The sequence below is a fragment of the Zalophus californianus genome, chromosome 4, assembly GCF_009762305.2.
Source record: "Zalophus californianus isolate mZalCal1 chromosome 4, mZalCal1.pri.v2, whole genome shotgun sequence".
Taxonomy (NCBI): domain Eukaryota; kingdom Metazoa; phylum Chordata; class Mammalia; order Carnivora; family Otariidae; genus Zalophus; species Zalophus californianus.
In genome coordinates this window covers 42,321,625-42,340,790 of record NC_045598.1, presented here as the reverse complement: position 1 = coordinate 42,340,790, position 19,166 = coordinate 42,321,625, and the positions used below count along the sequence as shown (strand labels likewise).

The window sequence follows — 19,166 nt, the reverse complement described above, 5'->3', positions numbered from 1 at the left end:
GAGTTGAAGGCAGATGCTTAACGACTGAGCCACCCAGGTGCCCCGAACACTCTTTATACTGTCTTGTTTTTGTGTTGGCAAAAATATTTGCTCATTGGGACAGAAAGTAAAAGATTTTTCCCTATCCTTAGCATTTATTTTTTAGGGCAACACCAATACCTTCCTATCCAAATGAAGCTGTTAACTAGATGTGTGACTTTAGGCAAGTCAATTCCCTTCTTTGGACTTCCATTTCCTCCATGATTTCATAATCATTTATTGAACCTCACTCCATACAAGGCATTGTGATAAGCACTACAGGACACAAACATGAATTACACCCTATTCCTTAGCATAAAGCCCTGTGAGAAAAATACGGTATGTAAACAAATAACATTGTGAGGGATATCAAAACATGAAACTGGAAAAAAAAAAAATCATAAACGTATATATAAAGTGCTACCTAAGGTAGTTGTGGAAGCAGCATTCATTTCTGGTATGGAACAGAATTCTTCATTCAGAGAGCACATTTAAGGCAGGGTCTCAGATAAGATTTGGACAGAAGGAGGTAGAGATAGGGATGGAATGAAAAGGGAATTCCTAAGGAATGGAAATGTGATAAGGAAATACACAAAACAGACAAAAGGATGGGATGAATCCAATAGAGGAGGAAAAAATTTGAATTTAACAGAATTTTGAAAGATTTTGAAAACTGCAAACATAACATGAGAAAGGTCATTAGAAGACAGACTGTGGAAGACCTACAACACAAATGAAACATGAAGGCGTTGTACTAAGCTTAGACCACACCTGTGCTAACATTCAGGGACAGTGCAATCTGTTCTGTCCATCTCTATGGACCTCAGAAACCAGTCTGCTGATACTGGCATGAACCATGATTTTAAGAGACCAGAGCCCCTCACTCTGACAGCTTCATGAAGTAACAGAGCCTAGAGACAGACCTGGGACACAGTTCCACTACAGAAAATGACTTTTCTCTATATTGCTAAATTGCTCCTAGGATTTCACTGGATTGCCATCATCCAAGTTAAATACGTAGGGGGAAAAAAAAAGCAAAACACAAAACATGATTTTCAAAAATCACAGAATCTTGGATATGAAAAGGACTTTTAGAATATCTAATTCAATCTCCTCATTACAAATGGGAAACAAAGGTCCAGAGTTTTTTTCACTTTATACGGTACTGCTTCTAAGTTATGAACAAAGCTTATCTCCCACAGTGCAGAAATACCCAATTTTTTTAAGGAACTATAAAGAATTACAAATAATAATAAAGACAAAGTGACTTCAAGTCTTCATTTTCATGTTACATTTCACCTTAAATAAATGCACTTTTCTTTCCCAAACCACTTAATACTTCCAGTAACATTTAAAACAAATTCATTTTTCTATAAACCAAAGCAAAGTTTGGCCCCATCAATACTGGTAATTTTACTTTATTCACAAAATACTTTATATGGTAAATCTGGCACCTTCAATTATTGTATTTTGCTCTGTTCTTGTTGAAGACACTGTTGTTTTCTTTTAGAAAACCAGATGTTAGGTTTTAAAGAGTAAATGAATGAATAAATAAGAAACATTTACAGCAAAGTGAATACTTTGTTTATAGATTAAGATCTCCTATTTTAGGCAAAATAGTACATATGTACTATATCTCCTTCTCAGACTAAATCAAAACACTGGATGACTTGAACTAACTTAGATGCTGAAAATGAGAGACGATCAGGCAGTTAATTAAGCCTAACACTGTTTTCCTTTCTCCGTGAGGGTACTTTGGCTCACTATAGAATAAGGCATATAAGTTACTGTACTCCGTGTGTTTGGTGAACACCTTTAACTGAACTAAGTAAAAAGCAGTAACAAAAACTACCTTTCTGCAGTGTAGTTACCTTTAAAATAGCAGGCATGGTTACCTGCATTGAAAATGTCTCTGTGAAGAGCCTGTAGAGTGCTTCCTTCATAAAACATGACCTATTCCTGTATCGGCTCAGTGCTTCTGAAATCTGACTCATATTGGCTCCTCCAGCAACCTGAAAAACAAAGATGTTACCAATAGGTTTCATAGTTCAGGCTTTTAGGGGCTTTGAGTGTTTGAAACAATGACAGGTGTTCAATTAAATGTTCCATGGGCTTTACAAAGTTAAACGAATCCTAAGTCTAATAGGTAAATGTTCTCCTCAACCTCATTTTTACAATGGGGCCAGAGAGATGAAGTATGGTGCTAAATGTAACAAACCAATTAAGTAGTGGAGCCAAATTCAAATACCATCTCCCTACAACTACATTACAGTTAAGACTTCAACTGAACAATGGGTAGCATATAAATTTTTAAACAATCAAAACCAAGACTGCGTATCTTCTTTTTTTTTTTTAAAGATTTTATTTATTTTTACAGACATAGCGAGAGCAGGAACACAAGCAGGGGGAGTGGGAGAGGGAGAAGCAGGCTTCCTGCAGAGCAGGGAGCCCAATGTGGGACTCGATCCCAAGATCCTGGGATCATGACCTGAGCCGAAGGCAGATGCTTAACAACTGAGCCACCCAGGCGCCCAAAACTGCGTATCTTCTAAGTACTACTCATATAGAATAAATTAGACAATAAGAGAAAGGTAAAAGGCCACATAAAACAACGAAAATGAAAAAGGGAATTGACTTTTTTGTAGTAATATTATTTTATTATTAATTAAATGTTAACATAATTTTTCCTGCTACCACTTAGCTAATAGTTTTTAAAAAATCTATACATAGACTTTGGGTCTGGAGGATAATGGTACCCCCAGATCCAAAACATAAAATTAACAAGGAATGCAAATAAAACTAGGTATGACCCAATTTTCAGCATTTCTAGATAGTGAAGGGAAAAAAAGAAAATAAAGGGGGAAACTCCGATCTTGCAAAAATGAAAAGAAAAACACTCCCCTCTCTACTCTACCATGACCAATAACAACATCACTCAAGAAACCTAACATTGCTAACTGATATCACTAATGGACAATGCTTCTGAATTAGGAACTATGTCAATTAAATAACAAAAAATTAAAAATTCAAACCAATTCCATGTAAGGCTATTATAAGAAATATTTAAGCAGCAAATCTACACATTTCAGCTGAGAAAAATTCTTCCAATAAACCAACAACCGGGGCCCCTGGGTGGCTCAGTTAAGCGTTCAACTCTTGATCTCAGCTCAGGTCTTGATCTCAGGGTTGTGAGTTCAAGCCTTGTGTTGGGCTCCATGCTGGGTGTGGAGCTTATTTTAAAAACAAAAACAAAAACAAAAAAACTCAACAAATCAGAAGAAAATTTTCACACGGCACTTAAACTGAATTAAATATCCTCAATAAGCATTTTGGGATGTGAAAAAATACCTTCAGCAAAAAGATGAAAAAACAATTCATTAAAAAGGGAAGAAAAAGACAAAATTATATCAAATATAAAAACTAAGTTAAAGGGGCGCCTGGGTAGCTCAGTCGTTAAGCGTCTGCCTTCAGCGCAGGTCTTGATCCCAGGGTCCTGGGATCGAGCCCCGCATCAGGCTCCCTGCTCCGCGGCAGGCCTGTTTCTCCCTCTCCCACTCCCCCACCTGTGTTCCCTCTGTCAAATAAATAAAATCTTAAAAAAAAAAAACTAAGTTAAAAGGTACCCAAGGAGGGCGCCTGGGTGGCTCAGATGGTTAAGCGACTGTTGGATCGAGGCCCGCATTGGGCTCCCTGCTCAGCAGGGAGTCTGCTTCTCCCTCTGACCCTCGCCCCTCTCATGCTATCTCTCATTCTCTCTCTCTCAAATAAATAAATAAAATCTTAAAAAAAAAAAAAAGTACCCAAGGAAGGACAGATTTGAATAAAAATTTAGTAAGGGGAAGAAATGCAAGAAAACAAGAAATTTTTTTTAATTTTTTTTAAAGATTATTTATTTATTTATTCATTTGAGACAGAGAGATACGAGAGAGAGAGAGCATGAGCAGGGGGAGGTGCAGAGGGAGAGGGAGAGCAGGCTCTCCGCTGAGCAGGGAGCCGGATGTGGGACTTGATCCCAGGACCCTGGGATCATGACCTGAGCCTAAGGCAGAGGCTTAACCCTCTGAGCCACCCAGGTGCCCTGAAAACAAGAAAATTTTTTAAAAGAAAGAAGTACAAAAGATCTAAGATTGAATGTTGATATGGAAAAAAGACAAAGATCCATGATGCATAATACCTGAAGTTCCTGAGGGGAAAACAAACTAATATTTAAAACTATTATCTAGGGGGTGCCTTGGTGGCTTAGTAGGTTAAGTGCCTGACTTCAGCTCCAGTCATGATCTCAGGGTCCTGGGATAGAGCCCTCCATCGGGCTTTTGTGCAGTGGGGAGTGTGCTTGTCCCTCTCCCTCTCTCAAGTAAAATCTTAAAAAAGAAAAAAAAAGGGGTGGTGCCTGGATGGCTCAGTTGGTTGGGTGTCTGCCTTCGGCTCAGGTCATGATCCCAAGGTCCTGGGGTCGAGCCCCATGTCAGGCTCCCTACTCAGCGGAGAGCCTGCTTCTCCTTCCCCTCTGCCTGCTGCTTTGCCTATCTGTGCTCTCTCTCTAGGTCTCTGTCAAATAAATAAATAAAATCTTTAAAAAAAAAAGAAAAGAAAAGAAAAAGAAATCAACAGCAACTGTCCCTGTAAAGAAAGAAAAAAAAAAAAATCAGCTCCCTGCTTAGTGGGGAGTCTGCTTCTCCCTTGCCCTCTGCCCCTCCCCTTGCTTGTGCTGTCTGTTGCACTCACTCTCAAATAAATAAAATCTTAAAAAAAAAGGAAACTCATTCTCAAAAAATTAAAAAAAATATCAGCTGAACAAAAAAGAAAACAGTAATGCAGGAAATGAGGAAGAAAAAAGCTACAGAACATATAGAAAACAAAGAGCAAAATGATGTAAGTCCCTCCTTAGCACTAATCACTTTAAATGTAGATGGATTAAATGCTATATATAATCAAAAGACAAAGATTGGAAGAATGAATTAAATAACACATGATCCAACTATACACTGTCTATAAAAGACTCACTTTAGATCCAAAGACACAGCTAGATGGAAAATGCAAGGATGGAAAACAGTATTTCATGCAAACCTAACCAAAAGACAGCAGGGGTGACTATACTACTATCAGACAAAGTAGACTTTAAATCAAAAGAGGTTACAAGAGACAAAGCCAGACATTACATATTAATAAAAGGTTCAGTACAGCAAGAAAATATAAGCATAAATATTTATGTACCTAATGACAGACCAACAGAACACATGACACAAAAACTGACAAAATTAAAGGGAGAAATAGACATTTCTACAATAATGGAGACTTCAACAACCCACTCAGTAATGGATAGAACAACCAGACAGAAGTAAGGAAACAGAGGACTTAACACAATAAACCAACTAGATCTAAAAGTGCAAAACACTCTACCCAACACCACCAGCATCCACATTCTTTCAAGTGCACATGGGACTTTTCCAGGATAGACCATATGTCAGACCACAAATTAGGACTCAACAGATTTTAAAAAAACAAGTATCATACAAAGTGTTTTTTCTGACAAGAGGATGAAGTTAGAAATAACAGAGGTAAAACTAGAAAATTTATAAATTTATGGAAATTAGATAACATACTCTTAAACAACCAATGGACCAAAGAAGAAATCACAGGGGAATTAGAAAATATTTAGAGACAAATGAAAACAAAAAACACAACATACTAAATCTTATGGGACCCAGTGAAAGCAGTGCTGGGGGAAATTTATAGCTATAAATGCTTAAATTAAGAAGACAAGAAAAATCTCAAGTCAACAACCTATCTTTTCACAACTTAAGGAACAAGAAAAAGAACAAATTAAACCCAAAACTAGCACAATGAAGGAAATAATAATGATTACAGCAGAGATCAATGAAATAAAGAATACACAAATAACACAGAAAATTAGTAACAGCAAAAGTTGGTTCTTTGAATAAAATTGACAAACCATTAGCTACTAGATGGACTAAGAAAAAAAGGACTCAAAATACTAAAATCTGAAATGTGGGGACATTCCTACCAATTCTAGAGAAATAAAGAAAAAATTATGAGATTATGAACAATTATGCTACAACAAATTGAATAACCTAGGTGAAATGGACAAATTTCTAGAAACAGAAAATTTTAAGAGACCTGTAACTTAGTAAGGACAATCGATCAGTAATCAAAGATCTCCTGCAAAGAAAAGTCAGATCTGATGGCTTTGCTATTAAGTTCTACCAAACATCTAAGGAAGAATTAATACCAATCCTTCATAAAGTTTAACAAAAATTGAAAAGAAAACAATTCCTAATTCAATGTGGCCAGCATTACCCTAATACGACAGCCAGATAAAGATACTACCAGAAAACTACAGATAAATACACTTTATGAACAGTGCGTCAAGACTCAACAAAATACAGGCAAACTAAATTCAGCAGCATATTAAATGGATTATATTCCATGGCCAAGTGGGATTTATTCCTAGAATGCAAAGATGGTTTAACATATAGAAATTGAAAGGTGTAATACATGTTAACAGAACTAAGGGAAAAAACATGACCGTTTCAACTGATGCAGAAAAAGCATCCGATAACCCTTTCCTGGCAAAAACACTCAACTGGAAATAGAAGGAAACTACCTCAACTTAATAAAAGCCATGTATAAAAGGGGTTCCTGGGTGGCTCAGTCGTTAAGCATCTGCCTTCGGCTCAGGTCATGGTCCCAGGGTCCTGGGATAGAGCCCCACATCGGTCTCCCTGCTCTGAGGGAAGCCTGCTTCTCCCTCTCTCACTCCCCCTGCTTGTGTTCCCTCTTTGTGTCTCTCTGTCAAATAAATAAAATCTTAAAAAAAAAAATTTAAAAGCCATGTATAAAAAAAAACCTGCAGTGAACATCATACTCAATGGTAGAAGACTGGAAGCATTTACTCTAAGATCAAGAACAAGACAAGGCTACCCACTTTCATGACTTCCACTGTTCAGTACTGGAAGTCCTAGCTAGAACAATTAGGCAAGAAAATGAAATAAAAGACATCCAAATTGCAAAGGAAAAAGTAAAATTATCTGTTTGCAGATAGTATCATCTCATATGCAGAAATCCCTAAAGATCCCACACACACAAAAGCACCATTAGTGCTAAAAATGAACTAAGAGTTGCAGGAAACAAAGCAACATAAAAAATCAGCACATTTCGGGGTACCTGGATGGCTCAGTCAGTTGAGCATCCACTCTTGGTTTCAGTTCAGTCATGATCTCAGGTCATGAGATCAAGTCCCACATTGGGTTCTGCATCAGTGCTGAGTCTGCATATGGATTCTCTCCCCAGTCCCTCTGCCCCTCCCCCCCACAGTCCTACTCCCTCTTAATAAATAAATCTTTTAAAAAGTCAGCTACATTTCTATACAATAAGAATGAACAATCTTGCAAAGGAAATTATGAAAACCAATTCCATTTATAATAATATAATAAAGTACTTAGGAATTAACCCCAGGAGGTGAAAGACTTACACAATGAAAACTACAAAACACTGCTAAAAGAAATGAAAGAAGACATAAATAAACGGACAGACATGTTCATGGATCAAAGACTTAAGACAACAATACTACCCAAAGTGGTCCACATATTCAATGCAATCTCCACCAAACTCCTAAGATTTTTTTTTTTACCAAAACAGAAAAAATCCATCCTATATTCATATGGAGTTCCAAAGGACCCCAAATAGACAAAGCCACCTTAAAAAAGAACAAGACTGGAGAAGTCACCTTCCTAATTTCCAAAACTTAACTACAAAGCTACAGAAATCAACACGGTGTGGTACTGGCATAAAGACAGCCATATAGACCCAATGGAATAGAACAGAAAGCTCCAAAATAGAAAGCCCTTGCACATATGGTCATATATGTGATCATATGATTTTTTTACAAGGGTGCCACAACCATTCAACGAGGAAGGACAGTCTTTCAAGAAATTGTGCTGAGTGGGGGTGGGGGATGGGTTAGCCTGGTGATGGGTATTAAAGAGGGCATGTATTGAATGGAGCACTGGGTGTTATACGCAAAACAATGAATCATAGAATACTACATCAAAAACTAATGATGTAATGTATCGGTGATTAACATAATAAAATTAAAAAAAAAACTGTATTGAGTAAACTGGATATGCACATGCAAATGGATAAAATAAATACACCATATAAAAAATTAACTCCAAATGGATCAAAGACCTAAATATAAGACCTAAAACTATACAACTCTTACAAGGAAACCTACAGCAAAAGCTTCATGACAATTCCTTGGGGCACCTGAGTGGCTCAGTTGGTTACGGCATCGGCCTTTGGATCAGGTCATGATCCTGGGGTCCTGGGATCAAGCCCTGCAGTGGGCTCCTGCTCAGTGGGGAGTCTGCTTCTCCCCCTGCTCATGTTCTATCTCTCTCATTTGCTCACTCTCTCAAACAAATAAAATCTTAAAAAAAAAAATTTTCATGACAATGGATTTGGGCAATGATTTACTAGATAGGATACCAAGACTGGCATAAAAGAAAAAAATCTAAATATCAGACCTAAAAAGAAAAAAATTTTTTAAGTAATCTCTATATTCAGTGTGGGGCTTGAACTTAAAACCCTAAGATCAAGAGTCGTATGCTCTACCAACTGATCCAGCCAGGCACCCTGGACCTAAATTTTATTTTTTAAATTTGTTCAAATTATAAATCAACAGAGTAAAAAGCAATCCACAGAAAGGGAGAAAGTACCAGAAAATCATGTATCTGGTAAGGGACAGATACATGAATAGATACCTATATTCATAATATAGAACTATACTCAACAACAAAAAACAACAACTACCCTACTCAAAAATGGGCAAAGGACTTAACCTTCTCCAAGAAGACAAAGAATGGCCAAAAAGCTCATGAAAACATGCTTAAAAATCACTGATCAGTAGGGAAATGCATATCAAAACTTCAATGAGATACCACCTCATTCCCACTAGGATTGTTACCTTCAAAAGCAAAAACAGAAAATAACAAGTGTTGACAAGGATGCAGAGAAATTGGAATGTTTATGAACCACTTGTGAAATATAAAACTGTACAGCTGCAGTGGGAAACAGTGTGATAGCTCAACAAATTGAAGATGGAATTACCATATGATCCAGCAATTCCACTTCTAGGTATATTCAAAAGAATTGAAAACAGGATCTCAAAAAGATATCTTTTTTTTTTTGAAGATTTTACTTATTTGACAGAGACAGACACAGCGAGAGAGGGAACACAAGCAGGGGGAGCGGGGAGAGGGAGAAACCAGGCTTCCCACTGCGCAGGGCAGCCAGATGCGGGGCTCAATCCCAGGACCCTGGGATCATGACCTGAGCTGGAAGGCAGATGCTTAACGAATGAGTCACCCAGGTGCCCCTACAATTGCTATTTTCAAATCAAAGAATAAAAATGTGAAAACAGCTCTCTCCTTTTCTACGCCATCATGGTGTGTGCAGTTGAATGTCCTTTGCCATGTCTTCTCACAAGACTTTCAGGATCAAGCAATTCCTGGCCAAGAAACAAAAGCAGATGCGTCCCATTCCCCAGTGGATTCGGATGAAAACTGGTAATAAAATCCAGTACAAACTCCAAGAAGAGGCATTGAAGAACCAAGCTGGGTCTAAAGAGAATCGCACATGAGATGGTACATACATTTATGCGACATGAAGGTCATGAGCTCATATCTTATCACTCTGTAAACATCACAATAGATATATTTTATTGGGGAAATGATTCTTCTCTGTCACTATGCTTCTGCACCAGTAGGCTGGTTCAGTAATTAACATGAGAGACCTTTTGTTGGGGGGTTGGGGGGGGAGAATAAAAATGTGAAAACAAACTGGGGCACCCGGCTGGCTCAGTCAATGGAGCACGTGACTCTTGATCTTTGGGTTGTGAGTTCGAGCTCCAGGCTGGGTATAGTAAGTAAGTAAGTAAATAAATAAATAAATACAACTAATGATTGCAAATCATTTTGTTCTCTCATCCTAGAAGGAATTACATATGGTGTAATTATAAAGCATTTTAAAGCAGTGTTTCTGAACCTTGGCTGCACATTAGAATTACCTGGGAACTTTCAAAATTTTGATGCCCACGCCAAGTCCCAGACCAATTAAATCAGAATCTCTGGGAGATCAGACCTAGGCATCAGTACATTTCAAAACTTCCAAATGTACAATGTACAACCAAGGTAGAGAACCACTGTTTTAAAAAAGAAATATTCTGAAACATAAATATTTAAATATATGCTGTTTTAAAAACAGCACCATGAGTGCTTCCTTCAACAGTACATATATTAAAACTGGGGAACAATACAGAGAAGATCAGCATGGCCCCTACGAAAAGATAATATGCAAATTTGTAAAGTGTTTCACATTTTATTTTTATTTTTTTTAAAGATTTTATTTATTTATTTGAGAGAGAGAGAGAATGAGAGAGAGAGAGTACGAGAGGGAAGAGGGTCAGAGGGAGAAGCAGACTCCCTGCTGAGCAGGGAGCCCGATGCGGGACTCAATCCCGGGATTCCAGGATCATGACCTGAGCCGAAGGCAGTCACTTAAGCAACTGAGCCACCCAGGCGCCCAATTTTTATTTTTTAAATGTGAAACACTTGGGCGCCTGGGTGGCTCAGTTGGTTTAAGCGACTGCCTTCGGCTCAGGTCATGATCCTGGAGTCCCGGGATCGAGTCCCGCATTGGGCTCCCTCCTCGGCAGGGAGTCTGCTTCTCCCTCTGGCCCTCCCCCCCTCATGTGTGCACTCTCTCGCTCTAATAAATAAATAAATAAAATCTTTAAAAATAAATAAATAAATAAAAATTAAAAAATAGCACCATGATTGGCTATAAACTTATTCTGGCAATGTTCAAAACTTTCTTCCTTTTTTTTTTTTTTTTTTTAAGGACTTGTTTGAGAGAGAGAGAGAACAAGTGCGAGCACAATTTGTGCCAGCAGGGGGAGGGGCAGAAGAACAGGGAGAAGAAGAGGGAGAGGGAGAATCTCAAGCAGACTCCTGGCTGGGCATGGAGCCTGATGCAGGGCTCGGTCCCACAACCCTGAGATCATGACATTAGCCAAAATCAAGAGTTGGACACCTAACCAACTGAGCCACCTAGGCACCCCGTCTTAAGACTCTTTTCAAAATTGTTTTCTCTCGTACTGTCACCAAAAACATTGATCACCTGGCCTTACTAATTATATTTAGGTAAACAACACAAGTTTTAGAATCACAAAGACTGGGATACAAGTCCTAGTTCTACCATTTAATACACAGTTATATGATTAGCTTAACTCTGAGCTTCCATTTCCTCATCTGTAAAATGGGAGGGTTAAAGAGGAAAACAATGTACACAATGTGGCATCTGGTACATAGGAGGGAATGTATAAATGGCTATACTTACCATACCAAACTAGACTAGAAGACCTGGAGGCCAGGATCATATCTTGTTTGGTAGCTAGAGAGTAATTATTAAGCTCCTTAAGGATTTTTTTATCTGTCTCTGTAACCATAATACCTTGTGTACATTTTTTTTTAAAGATTTTATTTATTTATTTGAGAAAGAGAGAATGAGAGAGAGAGAAAGCACATGAGGGGGGGGAGGGTCAGAGGGAGAAGCAGACTCCCTGCTGAGCAGGGAGCCCTATGTGGGGACTCAATCCAGGGACTCCAGGATCATGACCTGAGCCGAAGGCAGTCGCTTAACCAACTGAGCCACCCAGGCGCCCCCTCGTGTACATTCTTATATACAACAAAAACCTAGTAACCTTCTGAACAAAGGAAACAAACTTATTTCAGATAAAAAACAAACCCTCAAGCCTTGCTTTGCAGTAAAGAAGTCAGAATAACCAGCATCCGTAGCCAACAGTCCCACAAATTGCATCGCAGGTCTCTGCCGTATAAACAGTTCTACAGCTCCATCGGTGATGCAACTGCCCCCCGAAATATCCAGTGACACAAGATGAGGCAGAATATCCTTTTGCTGCAGCAAATGAAAAGCTAAATCTGATTTGAGTTGCCTGTGATCAGAAATATCAAGGTGAAGCAGACATTTAAGTTCTCTAATAACTGCAAGAATTTGTGGTTTGGTCATAGTCAGACATTTCAGATAGTGCATTGTCAAAGATTTGAGTCGATCCTTACAGGTAAGGAGTGCAGAGATATTAGTGACCAGAGTATTGGAGATATCCAAGCTTTCCAGTTTTGGTAACTGAGAAACATTAGCCAGGTCTTCACTATGAAAACAAACATTGAAAACACTTAAAATGCGAAGACCAATGAGCTGGCCAAAGAAGAGCAGTCTTGAATCTCGAGGGATGCTTGCCGAGTCCAATAGGAGACACCGAAGGTTTTGCTGGATCCAGCTATTGCTGCAGAGTCCGCTTATGATGTCTGGAATTGGGAGGTCAGTGTGCACAGCAGTAGCATCTAGCTCAATGACTTTGTGATGGCAGAAGGCTTTTGTGAATGCAGCTGCTGAGATTTTAGCTTTTTGAATATTGACCAGCTTCAGTTTCATTTGGTTGCCCTGGAAAATGCTTGCTGTTCTATCAGTCAGCTTGCCTATAAGAGAACCAAAACCAGCTGTAATAATAACTAAATCTCATGCCTTTTTCAGCAGGCATTGTGGCCAATGAACAATGACAGATGCTAATAACAGTGACTATATTTACTGCTTACTCTGTGCCAAGCATTGTTCTAAACCCCTTACTCAGATTACTTCATTTATTCTTTATAATACCATAATAATACTATAATACTATTATTACTACTATCATAAGTGAGGAAACTAGAGCTTAAAGAGGTTAAGTAACTTGCTCAAAGCCAAAATATGTAGCAGAATCAGGAATCAAAACCAGTTCAACTCCAGAGCCCAGTTTTATCCACAATAACCTTGTTCACAAAAAAAAAAAAAAAAAACGAAAGAAAATAGGTAAATAAGTACGGGATATATAATATACAAATAACACTACTAATGATTACTTTTAACCAAATTAATCAATAGCCTCTGACAATTCACTTACCTCTCTGGGCCTCATTTTCCTCATCTATAAAATAAATGAATTATATTAGATTTTACTTAGAAAAGATTTACTAAACATCTATGTGTGAGATCCTGTGTTAAGTAATCGGCACACAAGGTGATTAGACCCCTGTGGCCACAAGGAGTTCCAGTCTCGGAAGGCACATCAGGCAAATAAATGATTATAATAGTGTATTACGTGCAGTACTGATTTGTACCAGTTATTGAACTAGAACAGATGAGATTAACTTTGGGAAAAGTTCTGAAGACTAAATATCAGTTTGGGGGAGTGGGGGGAGAAGATGAAGGGTGGAAGGACATATCAAAGACAAGGAGGCATAGACCAGCAGATTATTTGGAAAGGCCCTAAGTAGATCAACACTACTGGGACACAGTCGTGTAAAACCAAGGAAGGAAAGTGGAAAGCAAGGTAAAGGCAGATGGGGGACTGTACACAAAGCTATGGACAATTCAATTTTGAAGCAGGAAAAAAAAAATGGTCACAATTATATTTTTAGAAAGACCAGGGTGCCTGGGTGGCTCAGTCAGTTAAGCATCTGCCTTCGGCTCAGGTTGAGCCCACGATGGACTCCCTGCTCAGCGGGGAGTCTGCTTCTCCCTCTTTCTCTGCCCCTCCCCCGTTCATGCTTGCTCTCTCTCTAATAAATAAAATCTTTTAAAAAAAGAAAAACCAATTATGTGACTATAAAATAATTAAGATGGTGTCTGGTGGGAGTGAGATGGGGCAAGATTTTATTAATGCTTTTTATAATGTGAAATAAAAGTTTAAACTAAGGCTGACAGAACATGGTGGCTGAACAGACTGGGGGAGAACTGAGGAAAAATATATATATATACATAAGCTGATTCCCAGCTTCTGAGTTTGAACTGGGTTATGCTACCAAGACAGGAGGAAGGAAGTCCCTATACTTCAGACTTTGAGGAAGAATTCAGTACATTCATTCATACATTTATCCAACAAATAGTGGGTGTTTGCTGTATGTGAAGTGCTAGCTATGCTAAGTGCTAAGAATGGTGAATGAGACAAACATGGCTCCTCCCAACACGGAGTTTACACCCTAGAGGGAGAACACTGAACAAGCAGAAAACTACTAATATTAAAAATATCGTGGGCGCCTGGGTGGCTCACATGGTTAAGCGTTTGCCTTTGGCTCAGGTCATGATCCCAGGGTCCTGGGATTGAGTCCCGCATCGGGCTCCCTGCTCTGCGGGGAGCCTGCTTCTCCCTCTGCCTCTCGCTCTCTCTCTCTCTGAATCTCATGGATAAATAAATAAAACATTTAAAAATATATATATATAGTGAGAAAAAAAATACATAGTTAAAAATAGAACTACCTATGATCCAGCAATTGTACTACTAGGTATTTACCCAAAGAACACAAAAGTACTAATTCAAAGGGATACATGCACCCTGATGTTTACAGCAGCATTATCTACAACAGATAAATTATGGAAACAGCCCAAGTGTCCATTGACTCATGAATGGATAAAGAAGGGAGGTATGTATATACATATACATATACATGTGTACACACGTACACACGTACACACACACACACACACACACACACACACACACACAAATGGAATATTACTCTGCCATAAAAAAGAATGAAATCTTACTATTTGTAACCAACATAGATGGAGCTACAGAGTATTATGCTAAGCAAAATAAGTTATAAGAAAAATGAATACCATATGATTTCACTCATATGTGGAATTTAAGAAACAAAACAAAAGGGCGCCTGGGTGGCTCAGTCGTTAAGCGTCTGCCTTCGGCTCAGGTCATGATCCCAGGGTCCTGGGATCGAGTCCCACATCAGGCTCCCTGCCCAGCAGGAAGCCTGCTCCTCCCTCTCCTGCTCCCCCTGCTTAAAAAAAGGAAAACAAAAGAGCAAAGGGGAAAAAGAAGAAGAGAGACAAACCAAGAAAAAGACTTTTGGGACATCTAGGTGGCTCAGTCGAGTGTCCAGCTGTTGATTTCAGCTCAGGTCATGATCTCAGGCATAAGATCAATCCCCAAGGCAGGCTCCGCCCTGGGTGGGGAGCATACTTGGGATTCTCTCTCTCTCTCAAAAGAAAGAAAAGGAAAGAGAAAAGAAAAAAAAAGAAACAGACCCTTAACTATAGAAAACAAAATGATGGTTACTGGGAGAAGGGGGGGACAGGTTATAAATACGTGATGGGGATTAAGGAGTGCACCTGTCCTGATGAGTGTTGGGTGATGTATGGCTGAATCATTAAACTGTACACCTGAAACTAATAGTACATGGTATGTTAAATAACTGGAATTTAAATAAAAACTTTAAAAAATGTAGTAAGTGTTTAAAGGAAACAAGAACATAATACAGGGGTAAGGAAAGAAAGAAGGGTAACAAGAATTTTCTGTCTCTCTGTGGAGTTTGAGGAGGTGATGTTTTAAGCTAAGACCTAAAGGACGTGAAAGGTAAAGGTCACTGTCATTCTAGATGGAAGGAAGAGCTAAAAACCTGATAATGGGAAACAGATAGGCTTTTTCTGTGAAATGAGAGGAAACCAATGAGACTAAAGCACGGCTGATGAAGGGGATACCAGCATCTGACAGATTTGAGACAAAAGCAAAAGTCAGATCTTGCAGACCAGGGCAAAAAATTGACATTTTATCCTAAGTACAAGGAGAAGCCTTTCAAGGGTGACAGAGGAGTGGCCAGATCTGTTAAGAGGGCTGTTTGCTATGTGGCAGAGCTTGGCAAGGGGCAAAAGAGGAGGTAAGGAGGGCACTTGTGATGTCAGGGGAGAGGAAAGAGAAAGGTGTCATTAATAGGAGCTAAGAGGAAAAAGAATGTTTGAGACAGATATTTTGAAGGTAGAAAATGTTTCAAAAGAACCAAGGAGAGAAGAAGGAAAAATGAAAAATGACTCCTTCTAAGTCATTAAACAAGGAGGTGGATGGCCAAGTCATTTTGGAGATGGGGGAAATGGTAGTACAGTAGATGCTGTAATGGGACACCGAGATCCTTTATAGGAACAAAGGACTTACTACTAGAGCTGTTGGGAGTGCCACCAGCTAAGAGCCCTCATCCATGGGACATCAGCTAAAATAACCCAAGGTCACACCATTTCCCATGCAGACCCATATACTGAGTTGGGAGGTATAAAGGTCCAGCCCTCACATTCCAACTCTATACAGATCTGAGTAATTGTTCCACCTTCAGGATTCCCCAAAGATCAGCTGAGGTATTCTAGATTCTATAGAGTTTAAACCTACGAGACTGAAGGATAAACACTTGGAATTAACTGACATAGAGACAGTATTTAAAGCTATGGGAATGGATGATACGGGAATGAAAGAGAAGGAGCAAGGATGAAGTACTGAAAACATCTAGATTTAAGGTCAGTAGAATGAGGAATAAGTCATATTAGCAAATAACAGCTGCTGAATGTTCTAAACATTTTAGATATATTAAACTCTCTAAATGCTCATAAAATCCAATGAGGAAGGGATTATTAGTGGTCACGTTTTACAGATGAGTTGAAGCATAGGAAAGTTAAGTAACTGGCCCAAGGAAACATATCTAATAGTCATGACAGTGTACAAACCCAAATGGTCTGACACCAGAACCAGAACTCTTAAACCTTAATTTGTACTTCCTTTCAAGGGAAGCTGGATAAGGAAACAGATTAGCAGCAGCCACTGAGGCAGGAAGAAAACCAGAAGAATCTGATGATTGAGCAGCCCAGAAAAGAAATACAGCATGAGCAGGATGCATCCTGGATATATGGTTCTCAAGTTTAGAATAGAAATGTGCTGGGAACTCTGGGGAATCAGAGTAGAAGTGGTAGCTAAACCAAAAAAAAAAAAAAAAAGGCCTAAGGAACGTTCAAAGTGAGATGGGTACCCAAGATGGAACCTCAAGGAACATAAAACACTTAAGATACATACAGAAAAACAACAGCATACAAAGGAAATTGTGGAAGAGTAACCAATGATACAAGGGGGAAAAAAAACAGAAAAATGAAATATTCGGGACACGTGGGTGGCTCAGTAAGTTAAGTGTGTGCCTTTGGCTCAGATCATGATCCCAGAGTCCTGGGACCAAGTCCCGCATTGGGCTCCCTGCTCAGTGGGAGCCTGCTTCTCCCTCTACCCACTCCTCCCCCTGCTTGTGCTCTCTGTCAAATAAATAAATAAATAAATAAAATCTTTAAAAAAAATGAATACTCTAAGTCAGAAACGTCAAGAGTAATTAATACTAAAAGTCAAAGATACAAGAATCCCTGATGATTTCATGAATCTACGTAATGCTCATTTATGGCCACCAAAGTCACAAAACCAGACAACCAAACTTAATTAACCCCCTTAAGTATTGGGCCCTACCAAAAACATCAAACCTGAATCTGATCAAGCCTCTACATCTAACTTCCAATTTAGAGGAATTACAAGGATCAGAGGAAAAGTCAAAAATCATAGTACTGTCAAACAATGGCAAAATCCAGACTGGAAAAACTCTACATAACAAACCACCATGTTTCTTTGAAAAAAAAAAAAAACGGGAAAATCCCCAAATACATGGAGATTAAACAACACATTTCTAAATAAACATATGGATCACAGAAGAAATCTCAAGAGAAATTTTAAATTTTGAACTACATGAAGACACAACTTATCAAAATTTGTGGGATAAAGTGAAAGCAGTGCTTAGAAGGAAAGTTATAGTTCTGAACACATACACTAGGAAAAATAAGATCTAAAATCAATCATCTAAGTTTTCACCTTAGGAAACTAGAAAAAGAACAAATTAAATCCAAAGTAAGCAGAAGAAAAGAAATAATAATTAGAACAGAAATCAAGAAAATTGAAAATGTGAAATCAACAGAAATTGATAGAGAAAATTCAACAAAACCAAAAGCTGATTCTTTGAAAAGATCTATAAAAATCAGGCTAACTGGGGCACCTGGGTGGCTCAGTAGGTTAAGCATCTGCCTTCGGCTCAGGTCATGATCCCAGGACCCTGGGATTGAGCCCTGCATCGGGCTCCCTCCTCAGTGGGCAGCCTGCTTTTTCCTCTCCTGCTCCCCGCTGCTTGTGCACCTGTGCACACGTGCTTTTTTTTTTCCCTCTCTCTGTCAAATAAATAAAAATTAAAAAATCAGGCTAATTAAAGAAAAGTTAGCCTCTAGCCAGACTAACTAAAAAAAGGACAGGAGACAAATTACTAGCATCAGAAATGAAAGAGAAGACATCATTCTAGATCCCTTGACTATTAAAAGGATAAGAAAAAGCAAAAAAAAAAAAAAAAAGGAGGTAAGAAAAGAATACTATGAACAACTCTATACCCACAAATACAATAAACTAAATAAATGGACCAATTCCTTGAAAGACATAATCTGCCAAAACTCACACTTCTCAAGAAGAAATAGATTATCTGAACAGCCTGTTACAGAAACTAAATCAATAATTAATAACCTTCCAAAACACAAAGCACCAGGTCCAGATGAGTTTACTGGCGAATTTTACCAAACACTGAACAAGGAATTATACCAGTCCTCCACAATTTATTTCAGAGGATAGAAGCAGAGGACATACTTCCTAACTCATTCTTTGAGGCCAGCAATACCCTAACAGCAAAACCACACAGATGTTAGAAAACTAATGACAAATAAATCTCATGAACACAGAAGCAAAAATCCTCAACAAAATCTTAGCAAACCAAATCCAACAATGTATAAAAAGAATTCCACACCACAACCAAATGAATTTATCCCAGGTATGGGAAAGCCGGTTCAATATTCAAAAATCAATTAATGTAAAATAAAATGCAAAAAAAAATCAATTAATGTAATCCATCATATCAACAGACTGAAAAAAGAAAAATCACATGATTATATCAATAGACGCAAAAAAAAAAAGGCATTTGACAAAATCCAACACTCATTCCTAATAACAAATCTCAATAAACTACAGGAACTTGCTCAATTTGAAAAGCCTACCTACAAAAAAATCTACAACTGGGCGCCTGGGTGGCTCAGTCGTTAAGCGTCTGCCTTCAGCTCAGGTCATGATCCCAGGGTCCCGGGATCGAGTCCCACATCGGGCTCCCTGCTCAGTG

At 38.6% G+C, this 19,166-nt stretch overlaps 1 protein-coding gene and 1 non-coding gene across 2 annotated transcripts in view; one reads left to right on the top strand and one right to left on the bottom strand.

The window, feature by feature from the left end:
• Positions 1–19,166, bottom strand: part of ZYG11A (zyg-11 family member A, cell cycle regulator) — a 77,763-nt gene that overhangs the window by 26,762 nt on the left and 31,835 nt on the right. The window contains 2 exon segments of the mRNA XM_027602077.2: positions 1,890–2,030; positions 11,845–12,596. Of these exon segments, the coding sequence (XP_027457878.2) occupies positions 1,890–2,030; positions 11,845–12,596 (893 nt within the window).
• LOC113917350 lies at positions 10,311–10,419 on the top strand. The gene has a single exon (XR_003518212.1). It is a non-coding gene; the product is annotated as a U6 spliceosomal RNA (small nuclear RNA).